The 23,071-nt window shown below is 39.3% G+C and overlaps 1 protein-coding gene across 1 annotated transcript in view; it reads right to left on the bottom strand.

Annotated features, from left to right (window-relative positions):
- Positions 1–23,071, bottom strand: part of LOC139712452 (adenylate cyclase type 5-like) — a 175,365-nt gene that overhangs the window by 73,817 nt on the left and 78,477 nt on the right. Inside the window, exon 4 of the mRNA XM_071624268.1 lies at positions 18,176–18,287. Coding sequence (XP_071480369.1) covers positions 18,176–18,287 — 112 coding nt within the window. The remainder of the gene's footprint in view (positions 1–18,175; positions 18,288–23,071) is intronic.

Here is a 23,071-nt window from a genome sequence, read left to right as displayed (position 1 = left end):
GATAGAAAAAACCAATGTAAAAATTTGAATCAGTATAATCAATGTTAAGTATGTGATTGTTAGAAATATAAAATGTGAACAATAGTTATATCAAAAATGTTTCTTGACTAAACCGTCTACAGTTATGGTTTTATTGAGAAAAATAGTGATATCTCCTTATATTTCAGGCTTTATTGCAAAAATTTTTATATGGTAAGATGTTTTGCGATACAACTGACCAACACATATGCATTAAATGAGATACATTGTATCATGACATTTTTGAAATCACTGTTCCCAAACTTCAACACTTCCTTTCAAGCGAGTTTAATGTCCTGTCTTTACATACATTAAGTTAACAATATTGGAGATTAAAGCTGCTGTGAAACAGAGAAAATAATGACACTATATGTGATAATTTCAATAATATATTTAAGAAAATACTTCATGTTAAGTAACAACTGCTGTATCATTGAAAATATTTGGTTTTTCCCAATTTGATAATGACCATGGTCAAAAAATGTTGAAAATGGTGTTTAGCACTTTTTGCAGTCGAACTCTTCATATTATACTCTTGATGATGACCATATTATTCTCAAGACTGATGTCCAATGTATGTCGCAGACTTTTTCTTTTTGTTTTTGATGCACTCGAACATCTTGACGGCACTCAGAAAGCAAAGGTTTGACAATTTCTGAAATTGAGCCTAAAGAATGTCACAAAGAGAGTCTTTAAAACTAATCCAGCGCTGCTCGAAGGCAAAACATTGCCTACTCGAGACGGCGCGCACATGATGAACGCAAAATGCGAAATCGAGACTCCCAAACTCCCCGCACGCCAGACGAGGCTGTTAGTCAAAAAAGAAACATCATCCCCGATATCTGCTTCCAGTTTTTTTTTTAAGTGATTGAGAGAACAACAACAAGAAGAACAACACAACCTTGGCAAGAAAAAAAAAAAAAAAAACAGGGGAAAAGCACTTCTACCACAGGGACTTTTCTTGTTTCCTTCTCTCAAGTTCACCAGACTGATTGGGTTCTGTTCTCCGAAAATGAGCAACATGAGACGGAGACATTCTTCTCTGACTCCTAGCTTCTTCAAGTATAGACGATGGCATCCCATATTTCACCAAATTCCACACGAGGCATTCACGTCCAACGTTGGTATTTGCTTTCACGACGGATCTGTTTGCTATTTTATGGATTCTTCTTCACTGTTGTCTCTCTCTCTCTATCTCTATTAAACAGCAGAGCATCTTGTTCACTGGCAGAGGATAAAGACTTCCATGATGTTGATCTCGAATTTCTTCAGTCACAGAGATATATTTCTGTACGGAGTTAGATACGCCACTTGGGACATGAGGCAAGATAAATCTTTTTTACCCTGCATGTTTGGGCATGATAATAGAGCTGGTTTAAAAAATAACCCCCCAAAATAAAAACACCCCAATACATTGAACAGCTACAACCAATCTGAAAAATCCCCTCCCATCCACGCCCCCCTCCCCCCAAGGAAAGAGATCACAGTAAGTACATATACACGTAGGAAGGCGAGTATGTTCATATCTTATACTGATCAATATCTATATTCTTATACTACCAGGCTGTCATGTGTATAAACACAAGTGACTTGTAACACTGTGATTACCTTATGGACTACCAATTTGTACATAATATCATCAGTTTCATCAGGAGGACCCAACAAAGTTTTAAATTCACTTACAAGAACACTAACACTCACATGTCACAATCAACTCATCAATATTCACTTTTGCAAACATTTTCCTTATTATTTCTGAAATCTTCCTTGGTAATAGTATACACTGCTGACCAACAGGACTTTTCATAACATCTTTCATGGCAGTCTTAAAAAAAAAAGACACAGAATCACTCAGTACCCACTGAATTATTGCTTAATATGTGCCACTTTCAGCCCTTTCAAGAACAACTTTCTATCTACAAGTACATAATTGTAAACCATATGTGACCGTGCACCACAAAACGAACAAAAAGTCGCACCCCTTGATTTTAAGTGAGGACTCAAAAAAAGTGAACCGGGTCAACTAAGTCAATATTGAGTTTTTCATATTTTTTGAAGGAACTACCCTTCTTATACATTATCCTTAAGTTTGGGATCATAAAATGAATGGGAAAGTGCATTTTCAGCAGTTTTTCTACAACTCTTTTTTGTAGAGTACAGAGATGAGGTATGTCTTTAGAGGCCCCTTTTCATTGCTTGACAACCCTTTGCACACTCTTCACTTTCAAGTCTGATAACTTTTGAAGGGATAAAGCTACTGCTTTGAAAGTTGGCATTAATGATGGTCAGAATGTGTTGACAGAGCATGCTCAATTTCAACTTAATCTTATAATCCCTTCATTGTTGTTGCCCCAGTGGTTTGCGTCCTGTTTTTTGTCCCATTAATCGCACAGCTAGCACGGTTTGGTAAAGATTACGCACTTAAATAGACAGATAGACCCTATACTTCAGAGCTTCTTATCTCAGTTCACACTTTTCCAGAATGCGTGCTTTCTTTCCAATATTTAGATAGGTTAGGAGAGTCCATTTCAATTAAGCTGTACATCATTTTAAAGCTTAGAGTCTGCTCTTTCAGAATCTGCTCTTAACTAAAAATACATGTCTGGTGACTTTTTGTTTGTTTTGTGATGCATGGTCACATATGTATATGAAGAGAGTTCCACTCTCTTTTCATGCAAACAGAGGCATATAAAGATCATCATTCTACTGCACAAACAGAAATTTACAGCAGAAATCCTTACTTGAAAGCAGTTACCGGTATTCTCTGCTTTGTGAAAATAAGCATCCACACCATTACTTTAACACAGAGGCAACGTGTTGAATCTTGCTACAATACCTCATGTAGGTTGATGAGGCCCACTACTGTAAACTCACCCAGACACCTTGCTCAGACCAGAAGGTGACTGTTGTAACTCTTTAAAGAACAAGTTCACCTTCATATACATGTGGATTGAGTGAAAGCAACAATGTTAGTAGAACACATCATTGAAAGTTTGGGGAAAATCCGACAATCCGTTCAAAAGTTATGGATTTTTAACGTATCTGTACAATCACTGCTGGAGGAGAAGACTACTACAGTTTATGATGTCACATGCGTACAACGATATAAGGAAAATAAAAAGAGAATTTCACAAAACTTGACTTTTTGAATAAAGTGCACATTTCCTCGACTTGTTATTGACTTATGTTAGGGGTAATATTATTCCCCCTGACTTCTGAAAGAGAGAAGTTGAGTGTTCTTTTATTATGTGAGAAAAGTGAGAGTATCTTCAATTTTCTTTATACTTTCTTTATATAGTTGTACTCATATGACATCACAAGCTATAGTGTCTTCTCATCCAGCTGTGACTGGACAGAAACTTCAAAAATTCATAACTTTTGACCGGATTGTCTGATTTTCCTCAAACTCTCACTGATGTGTTCTACTAATATTGCTGCATTCACTCAACCACATGTCTATGAAGGTGAACTTGTCCTTTAAGAAACCTTGTAGGGACACGAAGGAAACAAGGTACTTTACTGAGTTTTATTCACTCCTCCACTTGTCCTGATGAAGAGACCATGGTGAGATTTAGCAATTGCCCCCCCCCCCCCCCACAGTATCTCATCTGTACACAAAATGAGGACACACTACATTAGTGTACCTAATTAACCCCCTTTCTTCAACTGCCCTGTTTCCTTGACTCTGAACCAGATAAAGCTCAAGGAAAAATTATAAACACCAACTTATTACATCAAATTCTTCAAATGCTTTGTTATGCATGAGAGAGGGGTGGTGAGGAACATGTGCTTCAAAAGGCAGGGGTGAACAGGGAGGGGCCTTCATGCCCCCTTTTAAGAAGCCCCTTTATGAGAAGCCCCTTCTTTCTCTATGATAACCGTTGCACATAAACAGCAATTTAAACAGCATCCTCGTGAACAAAGAATGTTTCAAAAGACATGCAGTCCATTCATGGCTGGGATGAAGAAGGGTTCGACTCCATCAACTTTGTGCTGGCAGTAATGCCCTTCTGGCGTTTAGCTGACATATTACTATGTTACATAGGTGCCTAATGAATATATCATAAGAGGAAAAAAAAAAACCAGCTACAACCGCTCAGCATGATCTGGGGGGCATTTCATGAAACCTTTTGTCAGATATTTTGTCTGACAAACTGTTAAAAGTTACTGAAATCCTTGCATCTGATTGGCTGAAAGCAAATTTGTCCGACAAGTTGTCAGACAAAATGCTTCATGAAATGCCCCCCTGGGACGTAGTCAATAAAAAACATTTAACAAATGATCTGGGATGCAGTCAGTGAGAAACATTTAACACACACACACACACACACACACACACACACACACACACACACACACACACACACACACACACACAACACACAACGCAATTATAATGGACAGACATGTAAGCGTACTGACTAGATGAGGTATTCTACAATTAACAAAAATGTCTAATTAAAAACGTAGCTGAGCCTGTGCTACAGCATAGTAGCATTTCTATCATCTCTGATTCATGTTTTGATAGATTAATTATTCTTTCAAAAGGAGCATGGCTTTATTTGGACATTCATCTGCTTTTGGAGAGGTACATTTGTGTAAAACAGTGCTCTTTTAATTGTAAATGCTAATAATGTTTCTTGATTCCTGAGGCTAGAAACCACTCATTCTTTCATTATCAATGCAGGAGAGCCCGTCGCAAATGGAGCGCCGAATCCACTTTAAGAGCGGCACTTATGTAGAACATTTGCAGCTCTCTTCCGCATAATGCCGAGCGCCGCTATAAACCGCTTTTTAGCATCATGCACAATTTGTCTCCAGGGACTGAGGCTATCAAAACATGTCAGACGCTCCCAGCTCACGGCCCGGAGATCTGCGCTTGAGTAACGATATCGAGGAGCGGGCAAAACAAGTTGCTGCTGGTGTCGCTGAATCACAGCTCTCTCTCTCTCCCCCGATATCTCTGTCTCTCTCGTGCCCCGTTAAGATCCCAATAAAAGTCGTAGCTAGATTTCCTCGCCATTCATTCCAAACCGTGAGCTTCTTCCACGCAGACTAATTTCTGCGTGCTTGTTTTTGAGCATCCTGAAGGTCATACGACGATAATAACGCACGACGTCTCCTCAATTCACTGCCGAGATAATTCTCCCATTTGGGTGCGTATTGTGGCCAGTCTTTGGAGAGCTGAAGGGTCTTTACATTGGAAGGAAGTATTACACAAAGTAATGGTAACAATCCAATAATACATCACATGCTCCTGCATGCTGGACATGAAGTGTCCTTTAAGACAGAATGCAACAAAAAATTATGATGATTTTCCTTCCTAACATTCACACAATTCCTGTTTATTCTAGTTCTACAGATTTCTAGGATTTTTATGAAAAGTGACAAACATTAATGTCTACAATCAATCTTTCCAAAGTTGTGCTACATTAGGCGTTTTCACATCAGCCCGATGTTTCGAAATAGCGCGCTATTTTGCTGACTATTTTCTGCGAAAAATATCTCCAGCTTGGATTTTTATCGGGCTGATGTGAAAACGCCAATTGAATAAGATTCATTTTTTTTCCCCACAAGAGCCACGAACTCTGATTGGGATGTAAAACCAAAGGATAATTTTAGTAGAAGCATTCTTGTTGAGGGGGAAACTATCTAAAAGGTATTCCATAAAGCATTAATTTGCCAGTAAGTAGGGGTTTCAGTGCTATACAAGATATAAAGGCATTTGGAGGAAAGCCCTGCAGTTACTACTCAGAATGGAGTAAATGGGACAATGCTTTTTGGGAGGATAACACTGTAATGTTTATGTAAAAAGTAATGCAAGTACGGGATTGCTCTAATTTTGATCTCAGAAGGTCACATAAATCCTATTATTTCTCCCTTTACCTCAATACAGTGTTTGAGTTGATCCTTTGCAATATTTGGAGGTTGACTAAAAAAAAAAGCAATTTTGATTGCTACAAAATTTCAATGCTCAAGAGAGAGAAAGAGGTTGAAGAGAGCTGTTTTTACTGAACAGAGCTACAAAAATGTCAGTTTATACTTCAAAGCAATAAGGGTAACTCTGGTACATCATTCTGTGAAACCGTCACCAAGATTTGAAAATATAGAACGACTGGTCAGGATTACCGCTTGCAATTGCTACATAATGACCACCTTTAATGCTAAATCCAGATCTTTGCCATTTTCAAAATGTAAACCGACTCAAATAACAACTCTAGATGAACATCTGACTGTAACTGCCCCTGCCTAGAATCAAGGATTAACTTTAACTAGGATTCTTGAGCACAATGAGTAGATGCTAATCCAGATCAGAGTGTGAAATGGGCAAATCAAAGCGATAACCTTCTCTTGAAGCGACCTGCATCTGCAGACAACTGTTTGCCACAGTCTGGCCGTAAACAAGTCTATTTTCTGACCACTCAACCAGGTGGCTAAACAGTGGACGCACCCTCCGATCTGCACCAAATTGGTCGCATGTCAATTTTCATTTCCCTTTCCCTCGAAACAGAAATCCTGACGGGCAATGGGACGAAAAGTGTCGGAGTAGGAATGGACAACACGCGACACTAATCCCGTGCAGAAGCCCATATCAGTTCTGAAGTTTCTTTTGTCTTTATGTGAAAATTGCTACACTCATGACGTCATACATGCACCCTAATACCCTGTACCCTTTAAATTCTCACATGCACACACAAGCATACACGCTAAAATGTATGGTGCAAAAAATGCATCGCTTATAAGATCTGAAGATACATGTACTGTGCCCGCTATTTCACCAGTTGATTTCTATTCTTGAATCTTACACATTAAATGAGGTTTGCCAAACTGAAAACATGCCAAAACATTGCCCCCCCCCCCATTTATAGTGTACAACACATTTGTAAATGCATAAACACAGGTGGGAAGTTAATAACTTTGCTTCTCTGAAGGGAGTTTAAAGGGGAAATCCAGTCTAAATATAAGTTAGTCTGATATTAAAGAAAGAGTGAAATATTACAAGTTCAACAGTATAATTTTGATCGAAATCGGATGAAAAATAAGGAAGATATAACATTTTGAAGTTTCGGTATTTTTTGGGGGAAACAGTTCTTGAACAGTCAATATGAATATGCAAATGGCAAAGTGAGCATGTTATTCCCTCACAACTTACCATATAGTTTGTACATAAAATTTTGAAATTTCCAGTTTTTCAGTAAAACGCAATTGTGCCCGAGGCTCAAATCCTCGTATCTAACTCTTCACTATTTTGAAGTTATTCAACCAGGAATAACGTCATGTTTCGGATGTCAACGACAGAAACAATGAATTTTCATCATGTTTTTGTACATGATCAATGGAAAATTGTGAGGGTATGACATGGTTAGCTCACACTCATTTGCATATTCAAATCCACCGTACAAGAACTGTTTAGCAAAACTTCAAAATGTCATAACTTTCTTATTTTTCATCCGATTTCAGTCAAATTTTTACCGTTTAACTCGTAAGATTTTTCTCTTTTTTATAAGACTAACTCAAATGTATTTGGACTGGATTTCCTCTTCAATTTAGTTCTTGTTCTGGTCCTCCAGTCCTCCATCATAAATCAAACCACTCACAAAATATCTTACTATCCCATATAATCAGTAAAATACAGGGCAGATACTATGCAGTTTTTAAACTTGTTGACAAGTGAAGGTATTTTGTCGTTGTTGTTCTTGATGTAAGGAAGCATTTGCAGACAGAAGGAATTTAGATAGTGAAACAATCATCTACAGAATCTACATCATTTGTTATCTAAACTTCCGGTTTGACATTTATGCAAGAGTCATGTCTCCATAACTGCAAGCAGGTGCATCGTGTCGAGTAAACAGTAGACAGGTTAGGTTAGGAGAAGCACTGACAGCATTGGTCAACCTGTGCTTGGCTGCCCTCTCTGCACTGGTCAGCAGTCAACAGATACATTTCAATGACTGTCCTTTCAGCCTGACAGGTTTAGTTTAGTTCCAACTTTTTCCAACAACAACAAAAAAGCACAAGATAGCGAAAGAAATCATTATACAGAGACATTAATGAGCCAAAAAACAGGACATCATTAATCCAGTGTGTCTCCCCCAGCACATCATTAGTATCATGTTTAGAGCGATAACAAGGGATCCACACATGATGCAAACCTTTCTATAGAGTACTGGTACTGCACCACATGGTGTTTAGAACGCAGGAAAAACAACCGGAAACCCATTACACATCAACCAGAAAAAGAGTTAAATAACACTGAATTTCTGATGAGAACGCAGGTTGAATAACCAAAGGTTACGTAATATCAACTCAACTGCATCATTATAGCTGTGTTCAGACGAAGGCAGTTTTGGTCGGAGTAACTTAGGAGGAAGGGTCGGAGGAAGCTTGGTCGGAGTAACTTCGGAGGATAGGTCGGAGTAGTGCCCGTCTGAACAAGGTCGTGGTAACTTCGTGGTAACTAGGTAAAACTTCCTGGGTCAAATTGCAATGTTGACATTTTGCGACTACACGTGCGCGTGTAGTACAATTCTAACCTAGTCGATCGCGACGAAGAAGCTAGCGCTCATGCAGAAATTTCCATCAACAAGAATGGAGAAGACAAATGCCACTGGTTAAAAACAATCGCATGGTCGACGAGCGCGGCGCTACCACTTCCGGAAGTTGTACCAACCCTCGCACATAAATTGGTGGGAGTTTCTTCCCACGACCGTCGTGTGGACACAAGGGTCGTGGTAAGATATGCATTAATATGAATTTTAATTGCCATGCCATAAATTATTACTCCGACTAGAAATACGTCTGAACATGGCTTTTGAAGTGCAGGAATAGGCAATAAGATACATGCATCACATAGACACACAGACAGGCAGACACAGACACAGACACACACACACACACATGTATACATACATACACACTGGCAAAAACATGATATGCCTTGTAATGTCAACATGTGAGCAGAGATAATCAATGTGATTTGTTCTGAGGCAACAAATGATGAGCAGGGAACTGTGTGTCTTAAAGGTATCAATACATGGACTTGGGGTTCCCATGGGTGCTGTTCGGTGGCGTAATGACCGCCACTATCTTCATTACGAGGATTGACGATGGAAAGCTACAATGTGATAGTTAGCTGTCAATCAAAGTACATGTAGATCATGTATTTACAGGCAAGCTTCTGCAGCTATTGTTCTCCAGTATTGTTGTGATTCATATTCTTCATAACTTTGTACCTTCTTTCAACTGAAGTTATGATCAGAAGAAGAAGTGTGTTGACCTCTGAGTTTGGGCTGCATAAGGACTGAAACCCGTTGAGGACGAGTCCAGAGTATACTCGGGCAAGTGTCTATGGGAAGTGAGTGTTGCAGCAAAATCAGCCCATCCTCAACGGGTTAATGTACAAGTTTTCACTGAGGTAAGCCACAGACATGCAGTTTGTACACAACACTGTAGGGAGTTCTTTAACATCTTGTTTAAAAACACAAAAACAAAACAAAACAAAACAAAACCCAACATCCCTGAAATACAAATAAATGGGCTTTTGGGCAAAAACACCATCATCTGTGCAATTGTAACAGTAGATTTTTGTATCTGGGACCACTGTCTTGCATTAGTACCCTTTTGACTCTAAAAAGTCAGCAATTTTATACATACTGCAGCCTACATGTGCATGCTTGTACCACAATGTGCATGGGCAAAGTCTCAGATTTAGGACAGATTTCTACTGAAATGGGGGCATCTGACTTAGCATCACTAAAGTTGCACGTCTCTCTGTGCTAGATTCCCCTTCTGTTGGGGGATGGAATCACGACATTCTCTCATGGCCGAATAATATCTGAACTAGATGGTGTTCCACGACAAAAGAAAAGAAAGTTGGCAGACACCGCCCTCTGTGGTTAGCCCTCAGACAGGTTAGGAGAAGCACTGACAGCATTGGTCAACCTGTGCTTGGCTGACCTCTGCACTGGTCAGCAATCAACAGATACATTTCAATGACTGTCCTTTTAGCCTGACCGCTGACCAGTGCAGAGGAGGGTCAAGCACAAGATGACCAAAGCAGCACATCCGTTTATATTGCCCTTTCTCTGACCGGTCAGCACAGAATTCTGTGAGTGTATTGAACTTAACCCCTTGAGGACGAGTCCTGAGTATACTCGGGCAAGCATCTATGGGAAATGTGTGTTGTAGCAAAATCAAACCGTCCTCAATGGGTTAATAATGGGGAGCATGTAACCCTTTGATCCTTACCCTATCCCAGCAGCTCTCTAGTGGAAATTTTGTCATGCCATTATCAGTGGCGGATCCAGAGGGGGGCGCAAGAGGCGCACGCCCCCCTTCATTTATCGTTAAAAACAAAAGAAATAAAAAGAAAAAAATGAAATGAAACCTGGAAGTGGCACCAGAAATATTAGTTGCCCCCCCCTTTACAGAATTCCTGGATCCGCCCCTGGTTATGAATGAAACTGCTGTTGTTTTTCAAACCAAGTGTGAGAGCAAGTGTGAAGGAATTGTAGGTGGGCTAAGCAGGAGGGCAGAATACAAACTCAACCTTCCTTTTTGCAACCTACAGTTGCCATCATGTCAAATAAAAGAAGTATGTCACCATCTTGAGCCTCCTCACATAGTTTTCTTTCTTTCTGTGGGAAGGGAAATGAGGGGGGGGGGGTGAAGATGGCTGGGCAGAAGATCAAAATTCACCTTAAAAAAATGAACACACATCCATTCAAACACAAGAGACTACCAGTCTTGTAAGACTCAGGAAAAGCTACATCAGAAAAGATAATAATGTAGGACACCAGAGAGTGGCCTTCCCTGTCATTATGTGGAATCAAGACTTGAACTTGGTGGATCTACAAGACTGCACCTCGAGTGTACAGATCTGTCGAATTACATCAACCTCCCATGAGAAACATATTCATTTTGAAGTATTTGATGAGTGGAAAATGTGCCCTACATTGCAACTTGTGCATGTTTGTATTTGAAAGAGTGAGAAAATGTGCTGTTGTTTGGTCTCCCTTCCACTGTAAGATATGGTGTGTTGGAAGAACTAGGTCGTGCCATCGCAAAGTATGATGGAACGCCTACGTCACAAATAAATAGAGACTTGATTGCCAACTTCAGACATCTTTCGCCGCCCCCTCGTCAGACAAAAGATGTGTTTAGCGAAGATGAATTTCACTTAACAGACACGCCTTGTGCACTTTTGTCATATAATCAATCATTGTTTAGAACACAATAAAATTTACTCTCTGGCAGCAGACATACGCCCCCTCCCTGTATCCGAATTCCAAACGGATGGGTGACTGCAACAATTCAACCTATAATATCCAGGAAACCATTATACCTCTTTGTCTTGATGCTGTATCCATTTATATACAATATATCCTTGATGCTTGTACTTCATCACTTTGATTAAAAACTTATTATTCTTTTGAGCTTGATGTTGCTCTTATATATATATATATATATAATATAAAGGTATGGATATCTTCAGCTGAGAACCAGGACGCTATCACGTTGTACCATTTGAGCGTAAATAAAAATGAAACAATCAATTTTCATGAAACAAAAAGTTTACTTTCATCCAAAGTGGGTTGATTTATACACGTTTTTAAAAATATAGGGTAAGATAGTGCCCTTGTGGGTTTAATTTGGAATATTTTACTAATAAAAGTGGCAAAAAAAAAAGAAGAGAAGATACAAGTGTATTTAATGCAATTTCACTCATCTGACGTGCATAGGTTGTGCCCGTCCCATCTCCTCTATTGGTGCTTTCCACAAGAGAAAAAAAAAGAGAGACCCCAACACCACAAACACAGTCTATTGCGGGAGAAAACGAACCTCAATTTCAAACTTTGGCCAGCCTCAACCGCCCCCTCAACACACAAAGACGAACTCGGCAAAGATGAGTGGCAAGATATGGACACGCTCCATAGGCACTCTGGAAGGTAATGAATTGTCGTTTAGCGTGGAATGAATAAGTGGAAGGTGAATGCCACACTTTCGGTTGTTTGCGGCGGTATTCAGTACCACACAGAATGAAAAATGACACTAGAATGCCATATTTATGAACATGAGGTTTCAGAGGGAGAGAATAAAAGCACTACAGACAAAAAAAAACAAAACAAACATGCTGATGAGACAAATATAGTATAATTCCTATCAGTATGCTATACTTCCCTCACGCGCATTTCTGAGTAGGAGAGTAAGCCTCGTGACTGAATGAAATTTGGTAAGACCGAAGATTGTGATCAAGAACGTTGAACATCGAAAACTTTGTAAGCATGCATGAGGGAATAATAATCCATCATTTTTGTCATTTCCCTCAGTTTCTGAGACTAAAATAAAAAACAGCTGCTTCTATCAGCAGTGCCCTGTAATATCTCAAATTCATCTTCATGACAAGGGGGGGGGGAGGGAGAGGAAGATATAATAGGCAATTAAACAAACTGGATATTTCAATCAAACTGTGAATAGTTTTGTTAATCCATGTAGTCCATAACGCCCTTAAGCGCCTGAAGCATGTGATTTGTCACAAAAAGAATAACAACTACCAATTTATCAAAAATTTTAATCTACAGCCCAGCTGTCTGCTACTGTATACGCAATATGTTTAGCGAGTCTAAATTTTTGTGAATTGGGCCTCCCCAATGATTTCACAAGTGGTTAAATTCACGATTGTGGAGTATAGTACTGAATGGAGAAATGAATATATGTGTACGTCACATTCGTATCAGGATCAGAGTCAATATTTTCACGTGTCTTTAAATTCGCGAAGAGCACCTGACACACGAAATTTGCGGAAATAAAACCTCACGAAATATTCGGTGTATACAGTATATGAGAATATATGACACATTGCATTAAAATAATATGTCAGATACGATTCAGACAGGAAGAAGTTCATGTTCTGGTATTGAGCAACATGATCTCGTAACTGTAAAATCTCCATACAGAGGGAAACTACAATATAAACAATTTTGAATGTCTTGATTCATGCCATTAGCCTGATTGAAACCTGCTATCACTCTGAGATTGGTTCAGATACTAAAGAAATGGTCCCTCCAGCCAATTCTAGTGCTAACTATCACTCTTACAAAGCCCAAAGCATGGGCTTTTTTCAATACCCAAACACCTTTTCCTCCCTTTCTCTTCCACCATAGAAAAGTGGTATCATAGACATTCTCGTATGACAAGGAAATCCATTTTGCCGGCAGCTTTGCCAGTTTCCATGGGTAATCATGACAAATGTGGACCCACCACCATCGCTATGCCAATCAGTGGGGGCGCGCCGTCCTTCGCACAACTGACGCGACCTTTCCAGCCACACTCGCTCCATCTTCCCCGCATCTTGACAGCTGAATGGATTCATTCATCTCCATCTTTGGTTTCCTAGCAACCCCTCATCAGAGGGGATGGTTGGGAGGAAAAAATATGATTTCAAAAACAGACCCATTTACATACGCTTGCCCTGATTCATCTCTTGTGTGATGTGCCACCACATTGGGGGGAAATGTTGATTCCACTTTACAACTAAATGTGATTTGTGGGGAGGCTTACGACATCCATGCCTTGCAAACATTCCTCATGATTTGGTCCCCAATGACAGAACTCTGCGCTGATTGGTCACGAGCGCAAATGCGAGGGTTGAATCGAAAATGAGCTCATATGATTCTATTCATAGCTATATGAGGCAAAATATCTGATAAAAGATCAACAAAGAATTCAAGGCTAAAAATCAAGTAACTCTTAGTGAAGTGGTATACCTGATGAAATTTGAAGGAGACTGTCATCTTCGGAGCCACAAATATCATTTTCTATCTTATTTTTTATCATCAAATCAAATATGAAGCATAAGGCTTTATCTGTAAATTTGTTTTCAACAAGTAACACCATCACCTCTAGGGCAAAAAAACAACAACAAACAAACCAAGCAAGAAAAAAGAATAAATTGAGGCATCAGAAGTGAATCACGTTTGTCGCAGATTGCCCGTAGTGGCATATATTATCTGATGAGCATGAGTTCTTCATAACATGGATGCCCCCATTTGATGCTAACATAGCATTCAGGTCCAGTTTTGATGATAGCAGAGCATCAAATGTCAAGTGGCCTGCAATCAAAATATGACTTTTTTTCTTTAGGGGTTGGGGGCGAGTAGGGAGTGTATAGGGAAAGATTCACGAAGAGTACAGGCAGGATTTTCTTTATGCAAATTTTTACCCCTAGAAGACTCTGTGGCTCATGGTTGATGCTCATCACATGATTGGATGGCAGTCCATCTTGGGAGAGGGGCTCTGGGTTCCAAGTTGGGGGGATGCATTACCAACCTTATCCCTCCCTGTGTTTTGGGGTGGGGGTAAGGGGCTTTTGGTCCCAAGGTGAGGGGGGGGGGGTGCATTACCATCCTTATCCCTCCCTGCATTTTGGGGTGGGGGCGTTCACATCTTCACAAGATCAACTGTCCTAAATTTGTTGTCTGAGGGAGGATGCCTCCAGTCAGGTGCTGTGGTATTTGAGGTTATCCAGCTAAATAGGGCTGAGAGATGTGCAAAAGTTTTTAATGTAGGGTATCATATAATACTAATCACACCATCACAAATTCCCACCCAGTATGTATGCATTATTCGCATGGGTTGGATACAATGACATTCTGATTTATGCAAAACACTTAATGAAATTATTCAATTTCAGTACCAAAACAAAGACAGTAAACATACAATCAAATAAAACGATACTGGCTTGGGATGGCCAGCACTAATCACTGATTGTTGGCCAGAAGTGACACCAGCAGCAACTAAGGAATTTTTGTGTATTGGCCTTGAGTAACCTTTAACCCACTGAAGATCAGTCCCCAGTATACTCCAGCAGGTGTCTATGGGCAATGCGTGTTATAGCCAAATCAGCCTGTACTCAACAGGTTAACATAATCCATTCAGTTTCTCCGTGACGTCTATTAGTGCACTGTGCTGTTTCAGCACTCGAGTACAACTACCTAGCATATGATGAAGTCTTGTCTATAAACAGCATTTCTAGTAAAAAAAGATGTGAGATCCATGGTCCTACATGCTCATGATATGCTTCCTAGACTGCAGACATGCTGCTATACTAAAAAAAAAGAAAATAAAGAAAAAGTGGTTGAATATGAAACTTTAAAGGGCTGACAAAGAGGAGTATGTCACCTGAGATACACATTTCTGCTCTCAGAAAGAGAGCGAGCTCCATTATAACACCCATAAGGAGTGACTCAAGTGCATCCCAGCAGGGCTATTTGCATGCAAAACCCAATTCCCCACTTAATGGAGAGGACAAAATGAATCGGGTGAGCGCAAGGAACGGGGACGATTTCTCACCTAGGAGGCACAACATCTCGGCTCTTGTCAGAATTTCACAGAAACCGAAAATGACTCACAAACTTGCTCATTCCAGTTCTCAACACCACCCCTAATGAAATCTAAGCAGGCTAACGGCTGGAGACTGGTTTCCATGGGAACGGCCAAAACTCATCCCCAGAGAGAAAGGGAGCCTCCCTGACTGATATCTTGTACATAAAAGAGTTTTGCATTATTATCAATCATCTACTTATTTCAGCAATTTTCTCAAGGACTTTCACAAGAAACACACAAGCCCTTAGCAAGGTAAATTGGCAATTTTGGCAGCAAATCTTGCTATATCTACAACATGCATCATTGGTAGTATTCTCATGGACTTCACTGAAGCTACTTGTAATTGCATAATAATTGCATTTCAATTTCTAAAATCACTCCTTTCTGGTCAAGAACAACGCATCTATTTGGATAGAGTCCCCGAAAGACATAATTTATGACTACAAATGAAGAAAAATAATAAACAGATCCTGAACAGAACCTTCCTGATAAAAATGCATGCACCATGACTTGATAGTATCTTCTTTGCACAGGGGTGCGTAAAAAAAGTCATACTCCCCTCTTATGGGATGGGGTGGGGGGGGGGGGGCGGGTTGGGGAAGGAAAGCAAAATTTCATGAACTATCCCTTCTTCTAGACTGTCAAAGACAAAAAAAAAAAAGAGAGAGAGCTAGATTTTTCAATGATGACACGGCAGGCGACAGAATCGGCGATGGAATTGAAACGCCGGCAGACTTTTCAAAACAGTGACACATCCTCATCCCGCTCTGATGCCCCAAGCCCGGGGGGCTTTGACCGCGAGATTTCACGCCTCGCGGCTTTCTGCCACATCCCCCCATGCCGGGGAAGAGACGACGGAGCGGAAAGAAATGTATCTGATTCCCCGCAGAACTCGAAAGAGTGTCGAGACGTCCGCCATGTCGGTATTTCCCCCAAGCAACACTAATCACCCCCATCACCTCCCATGGAGAACTGCCATAACTTGCGCCTCAATCCCACCTCGCCCTAATCCCCGGCTTTCTGATGGCTTTTGGCACCCACTTATTCCCCTGTCAGGGCAGCCCACAAACAATATCAAAAACAATCCAACTGCACTGAAATACATTAGTGCTTTTATTTGCACAGTCTGATAATTTTCTCTGTTTTCTTGTCATTTCGGGCACTGCCCACGGGTAATTCAAACCGCCAACTGAGTCCCATTTGAAGCTCCAATTAGCAAATAAGGAGGGAATGAGAATATTATGACAAAGAACTCTGTGCTTTTACTCAATTCTATTAGTTATCAACAGCATGCACCAACAGTATTCATGTGTGTTAACTCAGGGTCCTGACCCATTTTATAATGAGATCTTTGACCAATACTCCACCACTTCACAACACTAGGTTAAAAAAAAAGAAGGTATGAGACAATTTGTAAACAATGTCACATAAGCTTAAGATGGTGGCATTAACAAATGAGCACTATAAGATTGGAATTACAAGCAGTGAAAGTATAGAAAGAATTGGGAATCACGAATGGTTAAGATTTTAATAAAAGTCCTTCCTTTTTTTTCTATGACTTCCCCATGGCCTGAAAAAAGGCTTTCAAATATTCATGAATTTCCAAGATTTTCTATGGCTATGAGAATCCTGTATAATGCTTTAAATTTTGACACAACATCAGAGGATATCATTATGTCTATGGTCAATTCCTTTAAATCCCTATTTTTTTCTTAAATTTCTACATGATATTTCATAGTCTCTCTGAAGATGACATCTTTACTTGACTCTGTAATTGCATTTATGATGCTGCACTTTGTTCTTAGCAACATAAATGCCTTAACTTTGTGAGTCTATCATTTTTTTTTTTATCATGGACATCATAATTCCAAATACTTAACTGCTTTCCCATCGAATGTGGCCCTCAGCTTACTATTTGCAGTTGTTTCTTTCAAATTCATTATTGTCACAATGTATTGCACCTTTATGTTGTGCAACCCCCAACTTCATTGTGCCTTTTTGATGCATTCCACTGATAATACTGACTAGAGATTAGATGGAGCCAGAGATAGGCAGATATTCTGTTAAAATTGTTGTCTGTAAGTGCATCAGTGCATCATGTACCTCATTAAAAAAACAAAACAAAACAGGCATGTACAGTTATAGGCCATTTTGGTGGAATCTGCCTTTTTGTGGCATTCACACATTTCTGATGGCATGTGATAGGTGAAGGGCACAAATATTTGAGTAAAAACAAAATAGCTCCTCTGTAAGCAAGATACTAACATTCAACCCTCAATTTCCCAGGAATTTAGCCATGACTATGTATGAGGCACATTTCACAGTGACTTCAATTTTCATGAGCTAATCTAGTAGGCGGATGTTTGCGAAATTAACAATGAACCAAATATCACCACTGCCCCACAAGTGCAATGCATTCAGTCTCCAGGGAGGGTAGTCGTTATCTTTGCTTCTTGAAAATGGAAGAAAATTATACCTCATTCTGCAACTGAGCTTCTCTATAATGAAATACAATAGCCCCGACAATATGTCTACAACACAGCGTTAACTCTGTCAAAAATGTACCTCAGATGTATGTTCGCAGAATTAGCTCTTGTGTGCCAATGCAAGCTATCACAACAGCCATTGCAAGGGTGATTTTGAGGAGAGCAGTACGCAATTTCATTGATGTGCAATCCTCGCGACGTCTGCGCCTATCGGTGTTGGCATGGCGCGCTGGCAAACAGAGCAGCTAGGGAAGGGGTTAATGTGATGAGGAATTGTGGGCACGTACCTGGGCTAATCTGTCGAAGCGGGCGAAGAGCTCGTTGAGTAATTTGACCAGCTCCTGGGCCGTGCAGGTCGAGGAGAGTTTGGTGAAGCCCTCGATGTCGGCAAACAAGATGCTGTGGACAGATGCAGGGGAGAGAGAGAATGTGAAGTGTCGGTGGGGGTCAAGTGGTTGCGATACTTGGTTTACAGCTAACGTGGTGAAGAAGCACGGAGGTTCAAGTCAGCCACCGAATTAAGATATCCAGTAGCATGGGGACTTATTCTGTATTCCAACAGTCGCATCGCTTCTGCAGCGAGGACATGTTCATCTCATCATCACCCTAAACTTTCCTTGTGATGTTTGTAGCCTGGGAATGGCTCCTATCTCAAGTTTGTTTCTGATGTTGTCTCGGCAAGATTGTTTAAGCACATTTTACATTATAATGTACAGGGACAATGAAAGTTTATTTCCAACTCATTTTCATGGACATTTCAAAAGAATCAGATGCGAGTTTCTTCATTTTGTCTCTCTCTACAAGTTAGATTTGTTAAGCAGTAGGTGACAGGTTCGAGTCCCACTGGTTCCTTTTTCCGACATGTTTGTTAATTCACAGATCAGCAGTTGCGATCTTAACAAATTTAATTTGTAGAGGGAGACAAAGTGAAGAAACTCGCATCTGAACCTTCACCCCTCTGAATGATATCTTTCTTTCATTTCAAAAAAATCTTTGCATTTCCAAACAAAACATGAAATGATGAGATGACATGTGAAAAGTTTTAATCAATCTGAGCCCTGTATGTCTCCAATGTTAAAGTCCCTTAATGCAAGTTATTGATAGAGTTCTGATGTACAGAACTGGCAAGTAATGGATTCAATGAAATCCATGTACATTTGTACACACACACACCAGATGTGAAATCACAGAGTGTTACAGTGTATCTTCTGATGAATTAATTGTCATATTCATGAGCACAGAACATGTGAAAAAAATGAAGACCTACAGGCAAATGAAGACTTCAATATGAATATTGAAAAAAATGCAGAGAGTCTACAGAGGAATACTGCAGAGTTTGACAGAATATAAAAAAAAAATGCAGAGAGTCTATAAGAAAAATGCATTTGGTATAATATCGAGCACTGTAAAACGAAGAATGTTCGCGTGCATTTTAATTTCATGAATTTTGTGAAAGCCGAGTTTTGCGAAATTAAGATGCACGCTAAAGATCTTGTCTACATCATAATATTATGCATTGAATTTTAGAGGCAACTCGCAAAAACGTCATGCTGGGAATGAAATTTCATGCAAAAATATTGTGTTTTACAGTATATCCTACTAAACACATATCTTCAAGGAAACTGTAAAAATGGATGGCACTGAATAATACTGTGATAAAATGTCTTTAAACACTTCACTTGGCTGCTCACATACAATTGTATTGAGAGTAAACATTTCAGTTACTTCACGGACTTCCCACATACATGCATTTAGTGAAGCAGAAAAACAAAGTACGTTAACAAGATTAACATCTGAGCGAAACATTGCATGGTATAGCCACTTTACATCCTCTGCGGACTTCACAGCCTAACCTTGATGTCTGGAGTCAGACTGACCTGGATAGACTCTTCTCAACTTTTGCCTCAGCCTGAAATGGGGGCATTAATAGATCTTATCATACCAAGGCCTTAGCATTCTTAGGCCTGACTTGCTGTAGAGTACACATCCAACAACACTCTCCCTCTGCAATAGCATTTACAGCATTCTGGCTTCCCTATAAACACACCCCATTGTAATGCATTATAATTCATATTTCTTCTTTCTTTCAATACCACACATTCAGTGCAGTGGAATTCAGTCTCTGTACTACATTGATGATATATCGTCCATGATAAAATACTAAATGCAATCCATAAATGCCCACAATGAAGCATTTTGTAGAGCAAATATGGTGTCCAACATCTGTAGATTATAAAACATAGTGAAACAAAGTAAAAACCAAATAAACAGAACAAAACATAACAAAACAAAAACAAGACAAATCAACCCAAGGACTACAATTTTACAAAATCATTTTGGTATAAATCTATCTTCCTACCCATTTATTTGATATCTACCTATCTGTCTCTATCAACCTATCTTTCTATCCATCTATCATGTGCCTGTCCATCTGCATGTCTGTCTATCTATCTATCTATCTATCTATCTATCTATCTATCTATCTATCTATCTATCTACTATCTATCTATCTATCTATCTATCTATCTACTATCTATCTATCTATCTATCTATTTATCTATCTATCTATCTATCTATCTATCTATCTATCTATCTATCTATCTATCTACTATCTATCTATCTATCTATCTATCTATCTATCTATCTACTATCTATCTATCTTCTATCTATCTATCTATCTATCTATCTATCTATCTATCTATCTATCTACTATCTATCTATCTATCTATCTATCTATCTATCTACTATCTATCTATCTATCTATCTATCTATCTATCTATCTATCTATCTACTATCTATCTATCTATCTATCTATCTATCTATCTACTATCTATCTATCTATCTATCTATCTACTATCTATCTATCTATCTATCTATTTATCTATCTATCTATCTATCTATCTATCTATCTATCTATCTATCTATCTACTATCTATCTATCTATCTATCTATTTATCTATCTATCTATCTATCTACTATCTATCTATCTATCTATCTATCTATCTACTATCTATCTATCTATCTATCTATTTATCTATCTATCTATCTATCTATCTATCTATCTATCTATCTATCTACTATCTATCTATCTATCTATCTATCTATCTATCTATCTATCTATCTACTATCTATCTATCTATCTATCTATCTATCTATCTATCTATCTATCTACTATCTATCTATCTATCTATCTATCTATCTATCTATCTATCTATCTACTATCTATCTATCTATCTATCTATCTATCTATCTATCTATCTATCTTTCTCCCCCTCATTTTTGCCTGTCTTTAATGCTTAGCTCTTACTATTGGTGAAAGAGGATGAAATCTATTGGTGAACCGACACATTTCTGCATTCCTCGTCTTCCTATATAAATATGAAACAGATATTCTTCTTCTCTTCTTTCCTTAAAACAACAACAACAAATATTCCTAGCTGCTTGTCTACATGGCGAAAAGTCAAACTCCCTCGGAATCACTCTTCATTGTACCTGGCACACGGCTGCATGCAAGAACCGCAAACTCTCATCACGCCCATATTGAAATGGCAAATGATTGCATCTCTTAGGCCTCAATTCACATCGCCTCCCCCTCACTCTAGCTGTTTGGAGATCAATGCCCTTATTGTCTGTCCAGGCAAGCTGTCTGTCTACAAATCTGTTCTCTCCCCAATATGTCTTACCGACGTATGTATCTCTCTTCTCCTTGTTCTCAATCTAACACATTCATCTACTCTCGGACATTGCTCTCAACCATTATTTAAGCACATTCATCTGCCGAATGGATGTACTGATTTAGTACTGATTAATGCAGGGATGGCATTTAAAGTGGCGCCACAACGTATTCTGGCCCTTTTTTTTCCCTTTATATTACTTTCTGGTGATCTGAGTAAGATGCAATTTGTTCACATGCTTTGTAGATTTTGTTCAATATTTCATTACAACCTGTGCCTGAACTAATTTGCATTAATGCGTAGGTGCTAACTAGAAGGTCACACGAGCTTTTAAAAGGGCCTGTCTTACTGGAGGAGACATTGCCGCGACTGTCGCGACTCATTAGTCCCTGTGACTCGTACGACTCAAAACTTCCAAGAAATGGTTTGTGCTCCCACCAAGAAGGCAATTAAAGCGAAACTTCCAGGACTTCTGCAAACAAGGTGGCAACTTATTCACTCAGGAAGTTGCAGAGATGTCACGGCGATGTCTCCACGACATCTTCACAGTTGCAGATTCATCTCTGCAACATCTCCAGTAGGTCGGCAATGGGCCTCTGCAAGGTTGCGGAGATGTCTTGGAGACATCCCAGACGCGATTAGTCTCCACGACTATTAGGATATGTAGCGCGGACACGACCAGCTGGAGACTGGAAAAAAGTCTCCCCCCCAAAAAAAATTGAACATGTTCGATTCTCTCCCGACTCCCCCAACACCTATAGACATCTCCGCAACCACTCTCCGACCAGCAAGCCACGAGTCACAACTACGTCACCACCTGGTCTCCAAGCCAGTGAGATACCCTAGCAAGTCAGTTCAAGTACTGTGTACACCAAATATTTTGCAAGGTTTTTATTTTCATGAATTTCACGGGTAGAGTGCTATTTTCAAATCTAAAATCATGCGAAAAATACATTAACTATGATCCTGACATGACTGTGACATGCATGCATACATATCTGCGTTCAGTACTGTATTCCGCAATTGCGAATTTAGCCATTCAAGAAAATGTTAAGAAGTTGAGACTCATGAAAATTAGACCTCGCTAACTACATGCATATGATGTAATAAAGTACACTCTGGGCACGTGCAGATACGTTGTATATGTCATTGCTGACCTCTTGAAATTGATATGTACATGTAAGTGAGGTCTTTGAAAATCTATATAAGTCTTCATGAAAACTATGTTAGAAATATTCATTCCATGAAAGAGAGGCAAATACATTGTACACATATACATGCACATGAACATTTATTCTTTTCATCAATACAAGCAATCTATATGTGGCACTTCCATGTAAAATCCCACATTTAGATGGGCTGTTTTGAACCACTCCTCTGATCAAAACTCATGTCTTGAAGTCTGTGGTTCAGAGGTCACTGAGGTCATTATACTAACAGTGCACTGGCTTATTGTCTAAGCCTCTTAACATTTAATCTATATCATTCACATATTTTCTGGGTGCCACG

This window comes from Diadema antillarum, unplaced genomic scaffold, assembly GCF_040938485.1.
Source record: "Diadema antillarum isolate AM-2024a unplaced genomic scaffold, OU_Dant_1.0 seq00001808_RagTag, whole genome shotgun sequence".
Taxonomy (NCBI): domain Eukaryota; kingdom Metazoa; phylum Echinodermata; class Echinoidea; order Diadematoida; family Diadematidae; genus Diadema; species Diadema antillarum.
This window is presented reverse-complemented; position numbering and strand designations above follow the sequence as displayed.